Genomic DNA, 21857 nt, shown 5'->3' on the forward strand with positions numbered 1-21857 from the left:
CGTCCTCCCACAGGTTAAGAGATTTTAAACAAACACATTTAGTTAACCAAATTAAACAATACACATTTTAATGCTATAAAAGTGTGCAGATTGAGAGAAGTAAACATCAGATGTTCATGTTAACAACTTCTTTAACTTGAGCAAACACTGCTAATACACATATGCATTTGTTAATAAAACGAAAACATGCATGTTTTAATGCTAGAGCATAAAAGGAAACGATGGTGCCTGGATCAGTGAGCTGCGGCTCGGGCCGATGACGTCACTTCCAGGGAGGCATGCCCAGGCCTGTTGTACACGCCCCCGTCCCTTGACTCCACCCCCATGTTAAAACAGTGCCACAAAGCGAGACGCGCAGAAACGTGAAGCGCAAAGGGAAAACGGTATCGCAAGCTCAAACTTGACTGAAACGCAAAATAAAAGCAGCGTTGCAAATAAATGTGTAGATATGGCCATTTATATGTTTCATTTATATTTTGCAATTCTTTATTTTTGTTTGCAAAACTTATTTTTTTCTCGCAATACTTCATTTTCTTTTGCAATTCTTTATTTTTGTTTGCAAAAACACATTTATTTTTTCTCAATACTTTTATTTTCGTTTGCAAAACTTTATTTTCTTTTGCAAAACTTTATTATTTTGCATATATATGTGGCATTATTTTGACTCCATACTCACATACTGTTGATGCGAGGGTAAGCCCCGGCTTAGCGTGCGCTGAGGCCGGGCTAGAGTGAGCTGAGGTGGTGGGTTCGAGAACGGGGCGCCCGGAGGATCCGACGAATGAGCGGCAACCACATGTGACGACCCCGGGCTGGACTCCGCTTCGTCCATGGTGAAAGTTGATGTATTCCCTCAGCGACCAGCACGGATCAGCTCTAGGCATGACGAAGCGGATATCGTCCTCTTTTGGAAGACCAAACAAAGTAGTTTCACTTTCACAACGAAGCACACAGCATCTTCAGGACATGGCTGCAGCGTCAACAATACTACAGCGAGAATAAAAGTTATGCATTCTTTCTTTGCGTGAACATTTGGCCGGCGTTATGCAAATCTTCCCACATAGTGAGGTAGATATGTGGGGGCATGTTAGAACGAGCCGTTTTAGGTAGGCATGGCTGACTCTGAACTTTTATAAAGAATATCTCTTCGGATTTGAGACTTTAGTCTTTGCAACTTTACAGATGTGCTTTATGCACCAAGAGCTTGTAACACTCCAAAGAGAAAGGAAAAATTGAAATCGCATCATATGACCCCTTTAACAAACTCAATGTAACTTAATACAAAAAATAAAAAGTGGAGAGAACAGAATGGATTTCTGCTCACCTATTGCATTCTTCATCCATGTGATTATTTTTGCCGTTGGCACTACTAGCAATAAGTCCATTTGCAGCAAATTGTCCTAGTTCATAGCTAGTTCAAGCATGTCTTTGTACTAGGATTCTCTCATTGCAAAAAAAATCTGATGATTTGATGTCTAGAGGCATGCTAACTTTTAAGCCATCAAATAGATCTCAAACTTTTAACTTCACTCTCGCTTTATTTTAATAAAAGACAAAGACTTATATCTAAAATGATACTGAAATCTTTTTTATATGACAGGGTGATTCATCATGAAATAGTATGTGCACTCTTTGAAACGCTATTATTAAATATTGTTGTGTGAGAATGTAACTAATGCTCTTTAAAAACGCTGCCACACATATCGGGTAGTTGCATAAACTTAGCCTCTATGTTAAGACTGTGTTTTAAGTACGAGTTTGGCCAACTAGCAGTTAGCAAAGGGGTAATCAGTCTTATTTTTGGATTCAACTTAGCCTAATCTATGATTTAATGTAACTGAATTAAAAAAAAATGTTGGTCAGTCTTAAAGAACAAAATTGGATGACTAAATTGTAAGACTAGTCTAAACCTTTTATGCAATCAGCCCCTAGTCTTAACAAAGCTAAAATTGTAATTTATTTCAGCTTTATTTCAATCAACAAAAATGTTTTGATAGTTTAAGTTTTTAATATTTGAGTTGGCGAAGCAATAACAGACAACCAGCGATATATTGTGCCTAAAATTTAAGTTACCCATTTCCTTTTTATTGATCCGTTGTATAAAAGCAAAGATATTTTTTAATTAACAATTTGAAAGAAAGATTTGTCACGTGTTTGTCATGTTTAATTGTTTGTGAATTCAATTGAAATTATTTGATGATGATAAATTGCTGTGCATGAGTGTGTTCATGTAAAGTGTTTTTTCGGTAATTTGTCTTATTTTGCAGTGCTTCTAATGGCAATACAATAAATGAATTGATAATATAATTAACAATTTAACTTACAATTACATTGTAAGCCATTTCCCCCCCATCTTTGCAATCTTTTTCTTCCTCTCTCTGGACAGATGCAAGCGTTGACTATGTGTAAAAACAGAGCATGTGCAACATATTGCCCCCCCATCTGAGGCACCATCCCATCCCACGGCCACGGTTCATGCTCCTTGAGGCAAGCAGCATATTTATGTTGGCTCAGCGACCGTAGCCACCATTGCTGCCATGCTACAATGGCAGAAACCCCCCACCGGGATTGCATTCAGGTCAGCATGGTCTCCCCATGCTCTGAGAACTCCACCAAGGAGAACTGGCTCTGATTTCACACCCAGAGGACAGGCTGGCAGCCTATTTCTTCCAGCACATTGGGGGAAGAGAGACATGTGGCCATCTGATGTGCGTCACTGAAACGGGGCTCGTTCAGGTCTGCTACTTGATGCCAATTATCATTTTACTTCACATGCAGAACTATGGTGCCCATTGTAACAAGGAAATATCACCTTTAATGCTCCAATCCTAATAATAATAAAAAATCAAAGAAGAATAAATGTGAGATTTTATTCTTGCATGATAGAGAAAGAAAGAAAATAGAGAAAATAGAAAAGGGAAATTCTTTCTACAGAAAAAGTGACTCTTAAATGGTTTTATTATTGAAATAAAATAAGCTAATTGCATCTTTGACTGGCTCACCACTCTAGAATAAGGTGTGGTCACATAAGCCAGATTTCATGGGCAAAAAAGGGTCCATCGTCTATTGTCAACAGTCATGTATATAGCACAGCTCACACAGAAGTCAGTTGGTTCTGTTGGACAATGCAACGTATGCGTGACTGGAACCAACTGACCAACTTGAAATCTTTTGCCCTCATGTAAGATTCCTGATAGCATGGATTTCTATTGAAATTACTGGATTTTGCCAGCTAAAAATCAGCGCTTCTCTCAGGTGTCTTTGGTAATTCAAACATCATCACTCGTGTGAATAAGCACTGTTTTGCCTCAGATTTTGTACTTTTTCAATGATCTCCATCAACTGTTGTCGAGTGGAAAATCAGAGCTAAAATCGTGTAGTGTGTGGGTGGCATAAGGTGATCTAAATGGAAAGTATTGCTCACAATACTACATTTAGGAATTATCATCTTCTATGACCAGCATATTTTAAATATCTGTATTGAAATTTATTTAGATTTTGGTGGTGGAGTGGAGGGGGGAGGGAGGGAAATCGACATAATCTTAAATTTCTACGAAACAAATAACAAAACTGGTTCAATGCTTATTCCTTATCTGCTTATTGCTCATCTCTACTATATCTGAAACTTCTAACTTCAAAAGTTGTGGCGCTACCAACATGCAGAAACACAAAATGTCATGTGGTGCAAAATCTCAGCAGATTTTTAACACCATAGGCATCATACACTTGTCGACTTTGTAAATAGTTACAGAGAAAACCTGGATATCTAAATGACTGAGGATTACACACTACCACACTTTCAAGTTGTTCTGAACGTAACACACTTTCGAAGAAACATGCGCCTTATAGGTAGGAGGCATAAAAAACATGACTTTACTGGGTTTTTTTCAAAATGGTATAAAAGTTTTTCAAAACCATATAAAATCAACTTCTACACAAGCAGCACATTTCTACTTGACACATCTGTAAACAATTTTCTTTAATCCTGTTGTGGATATTCTTATTCGTCATTGACCTAAAGGCAAATGTACCATTTCGATATCACAATACACTAACACTTTAGTACTTAAAAATACAATAAACATGTATTGTGTATCACACCAAGACCTTAACAGTTACTTATCAGTTACTTAGGGGCTTATGAACTCCTCAAGAATTTGATTTGCTGGTCCTGAAGGCTTTTGTGCAGGGCAGATTTAAAGAAGCAAAGACGGATGGATAGGAAGGAAAGCTGTCTGAGTGCTATTGATCTACTCGCTGATCAAGCAAAGCAGGGAAGCTGGAGAAAACACTTTTGGTTTTTCACTTTACTGCACCATTGCCATTGCAGAGATGTCCATCTGCCTAGAAAAAAAATCACTCCTGTTTCAAACTGATAGCTGCCACTGTCCAAGACAGATAACGCACACATGGAAGATGCTGAAATGACACCAAAGAGAATTGAATTCCACTGTTACATGTTTTATCAAAAACCCACATGGTTGCCAGAAGAATGAGCACCATTGGAAGGGGATTTCCTCTGTTAGCACCTACTCAGTCGCATCAATCCCACACTGCCTTTGTCACCTATTTACAGTATGTCATTCATGTATGCATTGGTTTGAATCATTCCTTGTGGCTCTCCTTTGCCTACATGACGGATTGCATCTGTTGTCATGGTGGACACGCTCATGCTAGCACAAAAACACACAGCCCCCAATCCTTAGATCAACACACCACTGCCTAAAAACGATGCATAATTCATTTCATGTAGCGTGCAGCAGCATGGGGAAATGACAGATTAATGTATTTGCTGCAGAACACTTAGCAACTCCAGACTGTTTATCATTTGACATGACAGAAACGGGAATCATTACTATCCTCTGTCTGTTCAACTTCAACATTAAGTGGACAGCCAGCTTTCATTATCACGGTAGAGACCTTAACGAATAATCAGCTCCCCAAGAGGGCAAAAGGAGATCCAAATGCAGTTTTCACAGGCAATATTAAGTTAGGATAAATTGAATGTGCTTGTTTAATGCAGTGAACATGGATGAGTGCCACTCCATCAAACGCCACAGTGAAAATGAGTATGTGTTTATGATTGAATTCTCCCTCATTAAATGTAATTCCAGACAGCAGGGGCAGGACCCAGGCTGGAATTTATAATGAGCAACCGAGACATGCTTGCAATGTTATTCCGATTTTATAGTGATGGCAAATTTCCCCCGAAGGCAATGACTGGCATTAATTGTAAAACAGGTGTTAAGGTGAATGGATCTGATGATTGTCAGTTTGAAACAGTGCTGTTAATAAGTTCCTGTGGGTATATGTGTGTGTGTGTGTGTGTGTGTGTGTGTGTGTGTGAGACATAGGAGGCCCACAGCTGTCTCAGGAGCATAATAAGTTAAACAAAGTTCATTATAGCCGCATCATTATGCATTCAATCAGTATAACTCAGTGGCTCTCAACCAGTTTAGCTTCAGGACCCAGATTTTAAATTGGGCACTGAAAGTATTCAAATTGTACAAAACAAGTAAATACATTTTTTATTTTTTTTAAATAGAAATGATTAGTTTTATTGTAAGGACGGATTAAATTGATCAAGAGTGACAGTAAATCACGTTGCATCATGTAACAAAAGATTTCTATTATCATGTTGTTCTTTTGAACATTTTATTCATCAAAGAATGCTGAAAAAACATATCACTGTTTCTAAACAAAATGTAAGCAGCATGAGTTTTCAATAATAAGAAATATTTCTTGAGCAGGAAATCAGCACATTAGAATGATTTCTGATGGATCACGTAAGACTGAAGACTGGAGTAATGGCTGCTGAAAATTTAGCTTCACAGGAATAAATGACATTTTAAAATATATTCAAATAGAAATCAGTTATTTTGAATTGTAATAATATTTCACAATATTACTGTATTTTTTAATCAGATAAATGCACTTTGGTGAGCATAAGAGCTTGCAAAAACATTTTTTTAAATATCTTACCGATCCCAAACTTTTGAACAGTAGTGTAAACTAGGAAAACTAACAATTATGCAAAAACAGCAGTGATTTATCTGTGAACCCATGGGTTTTGATCTTGTTTTTTCATGTTAGGCAACCTGTTGGTATCCGTCTCATTTGGCTGCTTTTGCCAGGTGACAAATTAGTTTGAGCCAAAATACTGTGCCGAGTTTGACTAGATGCACAGCTTTTGACATTAACAACAACAGATATGTGAAGCATTTTGCTTTCCTTCATAAAAACCTATTTATTATGCTGTCCTACCTATGTAGTTGAATTTAGCGTTGCTTTTAGAACAGACCTGTGATCAGGGTCTAGTCTCTCTCCGCTATTGGTTAGGATATCCCTTAAGTTGTTGTGCTTGTTTCCTGTCCTACTTCTTTTTAAAAATGCCAAAAGGGAATAAAGAATATCAAAAGAAAATGAACGAGAGCATAAGAACATAACATGCTGTGTCCGGTTTTTGGGCTGAGACTCACCAGTTAAGAACCACTGGTATAACTTATATCAGCAAATAAAGTTAGTAAAGCTACATGTTGTTCCCAACACAAGGACACCATGGCATATTCACATATCATTTTCTTCGATATAAACAATTAACAGATGATTTTGACAGCACAAGTGTTTCACTGTAATACTGCTGTGATATATAATATTCATCCGCTTCTCATGTTCTCATGCTCTCCATTGGCAAGAGAGCTTCAGACTTTGCTCAAAGGCTTATTGAGGTTCCATATGAGATGAACTCTTACAAGGATTTTTCACCCTTGGAAGAACAGCGTGCCTTGGCATCAGTTTTTTTTTTCATTTAACGGCACGAGATCCATTGCCTTGCAACACCGTTTCTCCAATGCTGCTGCTGTCATCCCTTCTCATATCCTGGAATGATCCTTCTATTGGAAAATAATGCCAAATAAAGAGAGAACAAGAGAGGAGGTCTGGAAGAGGCATAGATAGAACACTTTGGACTTTGTGAATATGTGATCGCGACAATATATTTGACATAAATAAAATGCTCCATTCATGTGTGGACTGCACAGCTCCCAAACTTCCAAATGCTGACATACATCCACTTGGAAGGAGTTAACATTTATCTAGGCAGATTGAACAACTTCCTGAGGTAGATTGAGTGATCAGTTTATTATTTATCTCAAATGTATCTTTCAGGGCATTTATACCTGCTATCCAATGAGTAAAAACGCAAGATGTAAATACTCTCTAGGTTTTCAAACTTTATGATGCAACAGACCCGACATATGATGATCCCCTATAGATTTTTATATTCATATCATTAGCAAAGCATTTCTACCCAAGGATGTTGATTTTTAAAAGGTAGCTGTCTGCAAACGGGAACATAGTTTGTGTAACATTAGCAACACATTATTAGCTGTCTGATAATGTAATCAAGCCAAAAACGAATGATATTAATTACAGTTATGTGTGCAGCGTTGTAGAGAGCGTTACATAAAATGCCTTAACATTCTGATACATCAACTTGTAGACGACCCTGTATAATTCGCTCTTCCTTTTCTGCGGAAACATTTTTTGGTTTAAACATATTTGGCTGAATTAATCCAATATTGTCACTTTCCATTATAGCGTTTACTACTTCAATTAACCGTGTGAAAGTGGAGCAGGCAGCCCGAGCTGGTGTGATTGAGTGGAGGCGGAGACTAATCTGCATATTTATGGTTCCGTGTCTGTATACTAAATGCAGCAAGTGTGTAAAGTGTTAAATTATTTTCATGGGAAATATGTTTAAATATATCATTTTGATCATCAAAAATGAGTTTTAATGGAAAAAGTTTAATGACTGCAGGATTTAACATAAGTTTTTAAGAGTAAGATCAGAAAAAAATATTTCCTTATAGTAACAATTGCCTATATTTACTCTTAGTGCAGATTGCACCCCAGACCATTGCAAAAAAACATACTGCAAATAGTTAACAGAACTGTTTAAGTATTTGACATACAGTTATTTATTTTACGCTCACTTTGTTTTAGATTTCAGAATAAAAGCTTTTTACATCACATTCAATTTGTCATGCAAAAGTGTGACAAAAGCAAAGTGTGACTTAATTAACAATAGCCTTATATGACCTCACTGTCCACATCCTCAGTCGTACCCAAAGCATACAACAAAAGCCTCAAAACAATGGTGTCACAGAGAGGGCAATGAGTGCCTCACGGGCAATGATACTTGACGTCTGGCAATCACTGTGCTTCCCTCTTCCTGCCATGGCTGCATTTTGCTAATGTCAAGAGCAAGAGGGAGACACGCAGAGAATAGTCCTCTCTGATTTGCTGAAGATATCACTTATAGATAGATAGATAGATAGATAGATAGATAGATAGATAGAAATCCCCTATTACCACTATGTGTCTCATTTAACTGCCTTGACAAAACCCCAAATCAAAGGTGGAAGGGCAATCAAGTCCATCCATCATGCGTCTAACAAGGACTGATGGATCTCTCCAATCAAACTGGTGACATTTTACGAATCAGCAGCTGCAGTGAACATAAGGCACGTATACAACGCGTCTGCTGTCCTATTCAGTTGATGGCTATCCTCTTGATTCAAGTGTTTCCTGGAGAGCGGAGCAATTTTGACTTTTCTCATCAGAAATTGCGCAGTAGAAGCTGTCAAACGAAAGCGTAATAATTTTCTTTAATATCCACAGGCCTATTATGTGTAAAGTCTGGCAGTGTTTCTCTGCTGTTTTAGACACACAAGAGGCTGCTGACCCAGATATGTGAAGGAAAACACCCATGCATAACTTAAGGTGCTACATCTAATAAAAGCCTCTTTTTCAGACCAATAAAGTATTAACTAGGGTGCTGGAACGAGACATGTGACATGACAGAGGCGAGCGATGTTCTGCAAACCTTTGCATTCTTACGAAAAAGACGGGTGCTTTTCAAGGGGATTTAGTTAGCTGAATGATATTGAGTGGTTCTTTATCTGACTCAGTGTAGCATTTAGACTATCAGCGGTGTTCAGGCGGTGCCTGGATCTTACCTTACATAATACGAGGAGTCGTATTTCGAACCTATAATAGATTACCTTCAGAACCTATGTCCATTACATGGCCTTGAACATATGTAAAGACAAAATCCAATGCTGTTTCACTCATAGCATCCATCAGAATGATCAACTGGCTTATTTTAATCTAGACAGATGATTATGGAGGCATATATTCATTTATCTTCTTTAGAGATGATCTTTTCATGGGTTAGACGCCCTGAAACATATTGGATCAATTTTTTTTGTTGCAAGTAAGTTGCAAAATGAGTTGTTTTATTCTTTTGTTTTAATTTCAATGGTTCTGAATTATTATCACAGAATAAGAATGGACTTGTAATTCCCACTTTCTAATGTTTCCACTAATGTCAAGTTGTACTTTTTAATTTAATCTGTTACATCAGTATGAATGTCAAGGCTGAACAATACATCTTGGTAGCATTATTTAGAATGGCTTGAATACGATAAATCTGTAACAACTAGCATCATTTGCTTCCGTATTTATGAATTTATAACTGACAGAGTTATATATTTTTTCATTTTTTTCATTTACTTAAATATATATTTTCTATACGTCTTTTTTATTTTTTTGTGGTAGGTTTACAGGTAAAAATCTCAACTAAAAAATCCTTATCATTGAACCCCATGAGTTATTTTCACAATCAGATTTTCACATGCTTTTCTCATTTTGAGTGCCTGCCTGTTTCTCATTTTTAATTCACACTCTTTCTCATATCAGCTCCATGGATCTGGAATATATCGTGCTTCATCTTTTCTCTGACTAAGGCAGTTTGAAATGCAACAATACAGTGACATTTGTAGGTTGTTGGTAATGACTCTATGTGGATTTCTGTGGCGCTCTCTCATGAGAGGCAGCATCCTGCATGTCTAATGAGCACTAGTGAACAAATAAACATATGGAGTGGATAATGAGGACATCAGTGTTTATAACACCAAGCAGTCCAATCTCACACGCTCTAAAAGTGTTGGCATATTTATGGATATTTAACATGGTTTATACTCTATACTGTATTGTCGTCTTACCCTTTGTGTAAAAACTGATCTCTTTTTATCAACGTTTACCCATTACCCAGTGTATACACTGCGGTTTGGAATAATTAAGATTTTTTAGGTTTTTGAAAGAAGTCTCTTATGCTCACCAAGGCTGCATTTCTTTGATCAAAATGTAAAAACAGCAATATTGTAAAATATTATTACAACTGAAAAGAACTGTTTTTTATTTTAACATAATTTTAAATGTCATGCATCCCTGTGATGGCTAAGCTGAATTGTCAGCAGCCATTACGCCAGTCTTCAATGTCACATGATCCTTCAGAAATCATTCTAATATGTTGATTTGATGCTCAGTTATTATTCATTATTATTGGTGCTCAAATAGTTCTTATTAATGTTGTTGTTAAAGAGTTTTTGCTGCCAAATATATTTTTGGAAAACTGTGATACTTTGTTAGTATTCATGTGATACTGAAGACTGGAGAAATGGCTGATGAAATTTCAGCTTTGCCATCATATTTAAAAAAATCAATAAATAAAATATATTTTTAAAAAAACGGTTAATTTAAATTGTAATAATATTTCTCAGTAATGCTATTTTTATTTATTTTTTCATCAAATGCAGCCTTGGTAAGTATAGACACTTCACTGAATAATTTTTTTTTTTTAAATCTCAATTATTCCAAACATTATCATTCTCCTCTTGTCATGTATTCATGTGTGAAGTAGCTGTACACAGAAGGCAAGAGGTCAAACACTAAAAGCAAACCTTTATGATCAAGTGCACTTTGACCTCATTTTTCAAGAAAGAAAACGTTCTGCCTTCCTCAGGCCAGCCCATTTAGAGCACAATAGCGGATCCTGATAGAGGCAAACAGCTTTCACACACACTTCTCTATCACTCATCCGCAGCAGTTTCACAGGATTGTGCCCTCTTCTTACATTTAAAATGAATTGTGACCTAACTTTTTCTGAGCAGCTTATACTTCTATATGACCTCTGCTGCTATCTGTCTGTTTGAATGGGTGTTATTAATAGTGCCAAATAGTACTGGTCAAGTTAATCAAGTCAGTAAAATCACAAAATAAATTGAATTAAATGTGCCACTGCCACTTAAACAGAGTATAGTTATGGTCATAAGTTTACATACACCTTGCAGAATCTGCAAAATAATTAATAATTTTAAGAAAATAAGAGGGATCGAAAAATGTGCATCTTGTTTTTTATTTAACACTGCACTTTATAAGTTATTTCACGCAACAGATGTTTACATCGTCACGTCACATGTCACGTCACATATAGTCCACAAGACAAAATAACAACTGAATTTATACAAATGAACCAATTCAAAAGTTCAAAAACGTTCTGGGAAACATGTGTCTATCGTATTTAGCTTCTGAAATGCAGTCATAATAAAATTGCACACATCCATCCTGTTCAATAGTTTTTTTGACCCCCAGCTCTTAATGCACTGTGTTGCCTTTTTGAGTATCAGTAAATGTTTGCATATTTTTGTGTCCCTCAATTGTGTGAAATTATTGTTTAAATCATGCAGTCTCTGCTGGAAAGGGTTCAAATATGCAGAAGATGCTGGACAGCCAAAGACTGTACAAGATCTGGAAGATTTTCTGAAGAACAGTTGGTAGTTTAACTGCCAAAACAGCCAAAGTACATCTAGGTAACAGATGGGTAGTCTTTGAAAGGGGTCATTTGTGTAAATTCAGCTATATTATTTTGTGTTTGTGAGCTTATGTAAACATCTGTTACTTTGGTAAAATTATTAACATTTTGCAGATTCTACAACATGTATGTAAACATTATGTTTTTTTTTTAATTATTTAAAAAAGGTTGTAAAAAAAAAAAATTAATAAAAAAGACAAAATGTAATTATAAATTCATAAATACTCTCCAGGGCCAGCGCACTATTTTTATTGTTGGGTCCTGACACACACACACATTATTTATGTACATTTCCACTAGATAAATATAGCAGGCAAGTTTGCATAGACTATTTTTATTCTTTTAACTCATTACCTCCCTCAAAAACTGATTTTGCAGATTCTACAACATGTATGTAAACATTATGTTTTTTTTTAAATTATTTAAAAAAGGTTGTAAAAAAAAAAACATTTCCACTAGATAAATATAGCAGGCAAGTTTGCATAGACTATTTTTATTCTTTTAACTCATTACCTCCCTCAAAAACTGACAAACTCAGCTGTCACCACCATTAAATTCTGTGATCTCTCTTCACATTTGCTGAAAACAGCAACTGCTGTAAGCTGTCATTTCACTCAATCTTTTCCTTAGGATGAAACTTTACACTAGCATCTGCTTCCATCAAAGCAGACCTGGATATATAAGTGGCATCACACAGCTCCCCACACACAGCTGTTAGTGATGTGTCACAGAAAATAAAATAAAATACAAACAAATACTCCCATAAACACTGACTGACATATTGTTGAGCAAGATTCATACTCGCAACCTCTCAGACTTCAAGAAAGAAAAGTTCCTCTGAGCTACGTGAGCTCTTGCTCATGCTCATGCAGGCTGAGCCCACTTAAGCTAAAATCCTACAATCGCCCCTATAGGTCTGTATTATATTCATGTAACGGAGATCATCCACTGTGGGCTGTGATGGGCCGTTTACATGCCTGTATTTAAACCCGGTCCATCACAGCAGATCACACTGCAGTCCATTAATTGCAAAGTTGGATGTGATCCCAGCAAAACCATCTTTCTCCTCAGTGGCAGATAACAATTGCTAATTAATGCGTGTTAATGTTTCCTTGTTCAGCGGGCTAGTGGTGATTTAACAACACAAAAGCAAACACTGAAGGTCCATCAATTGTGAACACTGAGCTTGCTTAGCACGTGGGTGGTGGAAGCCATACAAGAGGCTGGCTGCATGCACCGCAAACAGTGCACGAATGCTTGTGTTGCCATGACGAGAGCGATAGCACAAGGAGAAGATGGTGTAAAGGCAATTTGCAACCAAACACTTGGGAGGAAGTTCTCCCAGTGGAGATGAGTCAGCTTCTTACACAAAACAAAACAAACACTAACCCAGGAAATTGAATAGAACCAAGCATGGGATCACTCCCACTTATCTGCTACTTCTGTCAAATTTTCAAGAGTAGGCCGCAAAATCTGTGGTGTACAAAATGAACAGCATGTATGTTTAACAGGAACGTTTTGGCCCAAAAAAATTTCTTCAAAAAATAGGTGTTTATGTCTATTATTGTATACGAGCTTCTACTGGCTTCGTGGATTTTATTTCATTTTTTGACCTTGGCAAACTTGAAATACATACTTAGTGTGCTATGGCTCACCACTCACGTTATTATGTGCTCATCTCGCCACTTACAGTTTGCCTGAGGTCACAGAAGGGGTCACAGGTCTGAGGACCGGGAGGAAGACACTCAGCCCACTTAATAATGTCCTATTGACCTTTGCCTGTTAGAGATGAAATATTAATCAGATATTAGTAGTAGCAGTGTTCCATTAAGACTTGGGCAAAACACACACACACACACACACACACACAATAATTATATATATATATATGTTACACATAAATTACTTGAAAATATGTATTTTTTTAATAATACAATTAAATTCTGGCAAATGTAACACTAACAAAAATTCTGAACATGTAATTATAGAGACTAAAAAAGTTTAAAGCTATCTGACTTTTAAAATGAGATTAAAATAAAATTGTAAATAGTTTTAAGGGCACAAAACGTTCCCCTAATTGAAGAATCACCCGTAAACACAACCATTAAAGGTATAGGGGCTCTGTAATTTTTTTCCATGCTTTTGAAAGAAGTCTCTTATGCTCACCAAGGCTAAATTTCTTTAATACAGTAAATACAGTGATACTGTAAAATATTATTACAGTTTAAAATAACTGTTTTCTTTTGTAATATATTTTAAAATGTAATTGATTCCTTTGATAGCAAACCTGAATATTTATCATATTTAATATTCCTTCAGAAATCATTCCAATATGCTTGTTCTCTTTTATTATGTTGAAAATAGTTGTTCTGCTTAATATTTTTGTGGAAACCTTGATCATCTTTTTTCAGGATTCTTCAATGAATAGAAAGTTCTAAAGAACATTTATCTGTAATATTTTGAAATCTTTGTCAGTTTTTGAGCAAATAAATTCACACCTTCTGAATAAAAATATTCATTTTATTAAAAACAAAAAATGTGCTGAGCTCAAACGTTTGAATAATAGTGCACATAAGTCCAGACTTTCATGTGAAGTTTGCACAGTACGAGTCTGCACTCAAAGCGTTCAGTATCTGTTTCCCCGAGTCATCCAAATTTTATCATTACATAACCGAATATAACAATGTACTATTAGCAAATAAACAATATTTTCCACACGCTTTGGGAAAACAAAGAATGATAATCTGTTGTTATTTGACAAAAACATTAGAGAAAACAAGCACACTAAGCGCTAATGCGTGTACAGTAGTCTATAGTGTTTTTCTGAAGCTCTGTTGAGCAGTAATCTGTGCCATGTCTGGTGTGACTCACTGCACGGCGCTCAGTACAGACGTGTGTCAGCAACCCTGCTGCAGGGCTAAGTGATTAATTAGTCACAACAGGAGCTCTGCGCTGACAGCTCTGCCACGCAGGTTACACCTCTTTGATCGTCATTCACCGCTGACAATTCATCTCTATGAACCAGAGGAAGTCAAGGGAGGAAATCAATGGGACCGGTTGTATATACATACCATCACTTATTCTTTGACTGTCACATCACAGGAGGTAGATTGGACTGGGTTATGACACTAGCCACATACACACATCAAACAGCTCATTATCAGATCCATTCAGTCTGATTCTTTTTTGTCTGCCTGTGACTTACTGAATGTAAAGACAGTTTTAGAGCCTTTAGGTGTCTGTTTCTCTTTTGTTATTAGTGGCAACTGAATCCCAAGTGACATTAGTCAGCAGTAAGCAAGACATATTATTAGGGATGACTTAGAAAATGTTGTAAATTAAAACAAAATAATGATGCAACCCTTTAACAATATTTTATTTTGTTTGCAGAAGGCGGCCAGATAAACAACATGATGCAAATGCACCCGTATCCAACCCTCAGCCAGCTGTCCCATGTCTATGAGCAACAGCAATCGGCAAAAGAGCTCAACAGATATGCCTCACTGAAGGCTGTTGGTAAGGACGTACACTCAAAAGGATCATTTTTAGCATGTCAGTGTTATACTCTCATGTGGATCTTTCCTGTGCAAAACTCATAAATTATTCCTCTTATTGAACATAGCATTTACCACAGAATATTTTACAAATGATTAATGAATCCCAGAATAAGACTTTGTGAGCTGTTTTATCATTGGGTCTGTTTTGAAAGAGAGTCACTGTACTTCATTGCAGTTGACTTACATTCACTTGGGATTTTTAAAAATATATCATAGCAAAACTATATATATATATACCTGTATATACAGTGGGTACGGAAAGTATTCAGACCCCCTTAATGTGTGTGTGTGTGTGTGTGTGTGTGTGTGAGAGTGTGTATGAAGTAACAGTTTTCTATTTTAATACATTTTAAAATGTAATTTTCAACAACCATTGCTCCAGTATTCAGTGTCACATGATCCTTTAGAAGTAATTTTTATATGATCATTTGGTACTCAAGAAATATTTCTTATTATTATCAGCGTTGAAAAAAGTTGTGCTGCTTAATAGTTTTGTGGAAACTGTGATGCATTTTTTCAGGATTCTCTGTTGAATGGAAAATTCAAAAGAGCAACATTTATTTGAAATTGAAATATTTTTAACATTATAACATTATAAATGTCTTTACTGCCATTGTTGGGTTAATGTAATGTGTCATTGCTGAATAAAAGTATTAATTTACTTAAAAAAAAAAAAAAAAAGTACTGACGCCAAACTTTTGAACGGTAGTGTATACAGCAGTGTTTCCCAACCGTTTTTTTAGTCGCGGCACCCTTTGGAAATTTTAACAAACTTGTGGCACCCTACAAAATTAATTTTGTCACAATATTTGAATTTCTAACTTCGATATGATAATTTGAAAAGTATAGATACTCGGTACAACAGGGAAAAACTGCAGAATATAATGTCATACAGATATTTTTAATATTATTAAAAGATTTTGTCCATCAATAGTGATAATCAGTAGGCTAATTTCTAATGAAGAGACCAATTTATATGACAGATTTTAATGTAGGCTTTTATACATATGTAAACATTATTTAATTACCATTATAACTAGCTATCTCACAAATTTTTGCTCACTCAGTGTTTTTTAAATTTTACAATGGGGTAATTTTGGTGCAGTAGCACGAGATAGCTTGATTTCAAACTTTGAATTGAATAAAAAATGATAAGTAAGCAGTCAGAAATAAAATAAGAACAAATAAAGAAATTAATAATGATAGCACAAATAAAAAATTATAACAGGCCTTCGAATTAAATAAATTGCTTTTTAGTTTTTCAGGTAGGTTTTTTTTTTTACCAATTATCCAAATAATGTTTAGTCCTAGAAAGCTATTATTATCAGAACACGTGAGCATAACATAGCAGTTAGCAGATCAATGAATGAGAGGGCAGCGTTACCAGAGTTGCCCATATACCCCATATACACCATGTTACAGAACAGTAGGGCTATTGCAGACATAAACAATACTGTACTACCTCTATGTTTCCTGTCGGCTCAATTTTTGAGTGGACTTTGCTGTTCCGATGAGCATGAACAGTATACGAATGGAGCGACTGAGCGGAGCACACACGCATAGAGCGGGATAATACGCAGAGCGTCACACCACGTGAAAGTGAATCCTGAGCGGTGAACTAATCTTCGGCAGCCGGGATTTCGGTGCATCTCTAATTATTGGCGACATCAGAAATGGATATTATATAATAGATGCTCTTTTGAAAATTTTAGCACGGCACCCCGGTTGGGAAACACTGGTATACAGTATATAGGCTACTGAAATGAAAGAAGAAAAAAAAACATACCTGTTAAACACGGAAACTACACTACAAAACATTTGAATTGGCATTTTTAAAATGATTTAACATCTAAAAAAAATAAAAATAAAAATGAAATAAAATAGAAAACTCTAAAAAAAACAACAATGATAATAAAAACATAATTGAAGACAAATAAACTATTTAATTAACTATTATAACCCTGTGTTAAAGTTGCTATTGATTAAAGTGCTTGCATAATTGCAAACTAAATTCATAAAAACTGCATAAATATAATGCCATGGTTTAACCATGGTATGTTACTACTATTGTTTCTCCAACTGCTTACTCAAGGATTTCTAAGAGACAAGACGCCTGCAAGAGCATCTCTCTAATGCATGTTATTTACACTGTGAATTAACTTCAGGCTTTCTTCCTGCCCTTACCAAATGTTCTAATTTCACCTCATCATGGATGACATAAACCATATGAGATCATTGAACAGAGAAAAACTGGCCCTCTGGAGTCACAGTTATTTTTTCTTATTTAATTGCCTCCATGAAAATTCCCAAAGGTAGAGAATTGTTAGAGCTGATAAGTCCCAATTCTGCAAATCAATACTTCTCTCTCAGTCCCCAAATACATCTCTAAGGTCAGAAAATTGGACTTCCACCTGACGTAGAGAAGTGGAGCTTCTAATAAAGGCCTGTAGAATATCCTCCCACGAAAACCCTTTGAGATCCTGATGACACTAACTCCGTGCATGAAGTAACGGAGTTGTGAGCCGATAGATATTTGAACTCTGTCTGGAGGCACTAGTTACAAAACCACGATTCATCTTGATTATGGCTCTAGAGGATGTGCACTGTTGAGCACTGTAATTGATTCACCCGTCTGTTGTGATGATCCGTGTGTCTGATATAAGGAGCGGCGCAATGGTGGAAAAATGTCCACTGTGCATGACGTCTTCGTCTTCTCCCACAGGGGCAGACGAGTGATAAATAAGGTTTATTATCACACTGCAGACCAAGTTTATTTTAAGCTTGAAAAGTTTATCTTCAAGGTCGTCAAAGCAGCCGACCATCAAAAGCAGACAAAGGAAGTCACACTAGGATGCCTGGTACTCTAAGAGTAATGATTCCCTTTTAAACATGAATCACCTGGTAAAAGGATACATCTTCCAAAGGAACGTGACATGCCGTACTTAAACTGACCACAGATTGAAAACCTTAACTCCTTGTGTGATCTTATTGATCTTATTGTGAATGATTTATAGCTCATAATTTGCCATTAAATTATCATAATTTGATCTTCCATTGAAACATGAGACATATACCATATGCCTGGCTTCTCCAATCATTTAACCCTAACGTTTTCTTAAATTCAACCTCAAACTCACATTCAGATCTGTCTTCATCCAATCAACAACAGATGGATAATTAGATCATCTTTGGTCACAGTACGGAAGAAAATATTTGTCACTACTTCTGTTACATTGCAACTTCAATGTCATGTCATAAATAATATCATTTACATTTTTCGAGATCTAATAAATTCAAGATTTAAAGGGGTCATATTGTATTTTTATTATATTTAGTTATATTATATTATATTATTAAATTATATTTATTTTAATTTTTTTAAATATTACATATATTTATTTTATTATAAGTTTGTTATGTGAAAAAAGCAAAATAAAAAAGAGCAATATGTGTTAATAATAAGTTAAAGGAGTCATACAATCCGATTTCATGTTTTCCTTTGTCTTTGGAGTGTTAAAAGCTGTTCGTTCATACAGAAGATCTGTAAAGTCGCAAAGATTAAAGTCTCAAACCCAAAGAGATGTTTTTTATAAAAGTGAACGCTCATCCACGCCTTCCTAAAACACCTCAATTAAACATGACCCCACATGCCTACGTCACTGTGTGGGAAGATTTGCATAACACTGCCCAAATGTACACGTAAAGAAAGAAGGCATAACTTTTATTCTCGCTGTAGTATTGCTGCTGCCGCCGCCATGTCGTGGAGATGCTGTGTGTTTCGTTGCGAAAGCGAAACTACTTTGTTTGGCCTTCCAAAAGAGGACACAACTAGAAATCAGTGGTTATGTTTTATTTACAACACAATTTACAACAAAATATTCGAGTGTGTGCAGCGCATTTTACGGAGGAAAGATTCCTGAACCTGGTAAGGGGCGTAACATTTCCGTCACATGCTTGAGGAATTCGGCCAATCACAACGCACTAGATAGCTAGCCAATCAGAGCACACCACACTTTTCAGAACGATGAGCTTTGTAAAAATCGATGCGTTTCAGAAAGGTGGGGTATAGAGGAGCAACAATAATGTACAGTATGTGGAAAATAATGTGTTTTTTGAACCTTAAACTGCGTAAACACATTGCATTACACCAAATAATGTTATTTTTAGCAACGTCATATTAAAACATTTTTGGCATAACCTTTCAGCCAAAAATAGCCATTACAGATACAGCACACAGCACAAAGTGTCCACCTTTACTATAGAAACAATAGTAACTGAACATAATGTTAGTTTTGTTGCGCCAAAACAGTCCTGTTTAATTTTTTCATATAGGAATATTAGCATCTACCGTTGTGGTCAAAATTTTACATACACTTTGCAGTATCTGAAAATTTTTTATTATTTTACTAAAATAAGAGGGATCATATAAAATGCATGTTATTTTTTATTTAGTACTGACCCGAATAAGATATCTCACATAAAAGACGTTTACATATAGTCCACAAAAGAAAATAATAGTTGAATTTATAAAAATGACCCCATTCAAAAGTTTGCATACGCTTGATTTTTAATACTGTGTTGTTACCTGGATGATCCACAGCTGTTTTTGTTTTGCGATAGTTGTTCATGAGTGCCTTGTTTGTCCTGAACATTTACACTGCCTGCTGTTCTTCAGAAAAATCTGTCATCTTTTGCGTATTTGAGCCCTTTCCAACAATGACTGTATGCTTTTGAGATCCATCTTTTCACACTGAGGACAACTGAGGGACTTACATGCAACTATTACAAAAAGTTCAAGTGCTCACTGATGCTCCACAAGGAAACGATGCATTAAGAGCCTGGAGGTGAAACCTTTTAAATTTGAAGATCAGGGTAAATTGAAATTGTTTTGTCTTCTGGGAAACATGTAAGTATCTTCTGTAGCTTCTAAAGGGCAGTACTAAATGAAACTATGATATTATAGTTTATATATATTATAGAATAATATGATATTTAGGCAAAATAATAAAAATGTACACATCTTCATTCTGTTCAAAAGTTTACACCCCTGGCTCTTAATGCATAATTTTTCCCTACTGGAGCATCAATAACCATTTGAACCTTTTGTAATAGTTGCATGTAAGTCCCTCCGTTGTCTTCAGTGTGAAAAGATGGATCTCAAAATCATACAGACATTTGTAAAAAAAAATATTTTTCATGATATCTCAACTACCCTCATTCTTCCTCTCTATCTTTCCCTCAGCGGCCAAAGCCAACGGTGATTTCCTCAACAAGCAACACCGCCACTTGGTCGAGTTGGCAGCGAAGGGAAGCCTGCCACTTCATCCAGTCAGAATGGAGCACATGGAACCCACAGCTTCCTACGTCACAGAGGTCCCGTGCCTCAAGCAAAATGGACAGAAGCCCAGGAGCATTAAACCCAACGTGTCCCATCCCGCAATGGCCTACAGCTCCAATACCATCGCAAACCCTGGCATGCTGAGAAGCTGGGAGGCTGCAGAGACTGCGGGGCGACGCAAAACCTATGGCCCTAGGAAGATGTGCACGGTGGAGCAGGTTAATCAGCTACACACTGCCCGCAGTCATCATTACCTACCCACGCAACCCTACTTTGTAACCAACAGTAAGACAGAGGTGACTGTGTAAGAGGCTGAATACATTTCATAGCAAGCAGCAGAGAGCCAAAAGTGATTATCGTCATGAAAGGACTCTCCACACTGCCCCTAGTGGACTGGAGGCACAACATGGGTAAGCATGTCATGCCCTCACGACAACATCAGCTGACAGTGAGGCCAGGGTTACTTCACCACTATTTATATCCACTGTAACAATGATGTGTTTGTGTTCCGTCAATGAAAAGGTAAAAGGAAACAGATGTAAAGAATTGGCACAAGGAAAGGTTCAGATCAGTAGCAATAAGATGTAATAAACGTATATGAAAGAGAATGGCTATGGAGAGATGAGACATTACAGAAATGAAACATACTGCATTATTGATCCCAGATATTAAAGGGCTGGCATGGAGTATGAAACATAGGGCGATGCTCTTATCTGAAATAATATACAGAAAATTTGTCGGATGTGATATTGATTTGTTGAAGACAGCGTAAAAGACACTGGGTTTGAGGCTGTGCCTTTTGTTTTGTCATTAAAGCACCTCGGTCAAGCAACTGAACAACTGATGCTTGAAATATGGAGTCCGAAGAGTATTATTAGCGGTGGTCACATGTACTGAATATTTCATGCGAAGGTAGCATTGCCATTCCATGAGCAGCACTGTTAAAGAACATAGAAGCTTGGGCACAACTTGTGTTTTTGGAAATACGTGTTTGGTCTCTTTTTTCTTTTTCTTTTTATGTGTACTCTCAAACGCATACAAGCATGTTGAAATATTTGTCAAAATGTCATCAGTAGGTATATCTGCTGCCACATGTACCGTAAGGTTTTTTGCACTTTTACAAATGTGTTGTGCAGAAGAAACATTTTATTTATTTACTAATTTTTTCCCCCCAAACAGATGTGACTTAAAATGAAAAAGAACATAAAAGTATATTTATACCATTGCCAGTATATGTATGCAAATT

The 21857-nt window shown here is 36.3% G+C and overlaps 1 protein-coding gene across 1 annotated transcript in view; it reads left to right on the forward strand.

Moving 5' to 3' along the window:
* The window catches only part of LOC107554036 (protein shisa-9A-like), a 29299-nt gene extending 7510 nt beyond the window's left edge, over positions 1–21789 (forward strand). Inside the window, exons 3-4 of the mRNA XM_016236400.1 lie at positions 15107–15232; positions 20516–21789. Of these exons, the coding sequence (XP_016091886.1) occupies positions 15107–15232; positions 20516–20919 (530 nt within the window). The 3' untranslated portion in view covers positions 20920–21789. The remainder of the gene's footprint in view (positions 1–15106; positions 15233–20515) is intronic.
* Positions 21790–21857: the final 68 nt, after the last annotated feature.

Source organism: Sinocyclocheilus grahami, unplaced genomic scaffold (genome assembly GCF_001515645.1).
Source record: "Sinocyclocheilus grahami isolate Dianchi unplaced genomic scaffold, SAMN03320097.WGS_v1.1 scaffold490.1, whole genome shotgun sequence".
Lineage (NCBI taxonomy): Eukaryota > Metazoa > Chordata > Actinopteri > Cypriniformes > Cyprinidae > Sinocyclocheilus > Sinocyclocheilus grahami.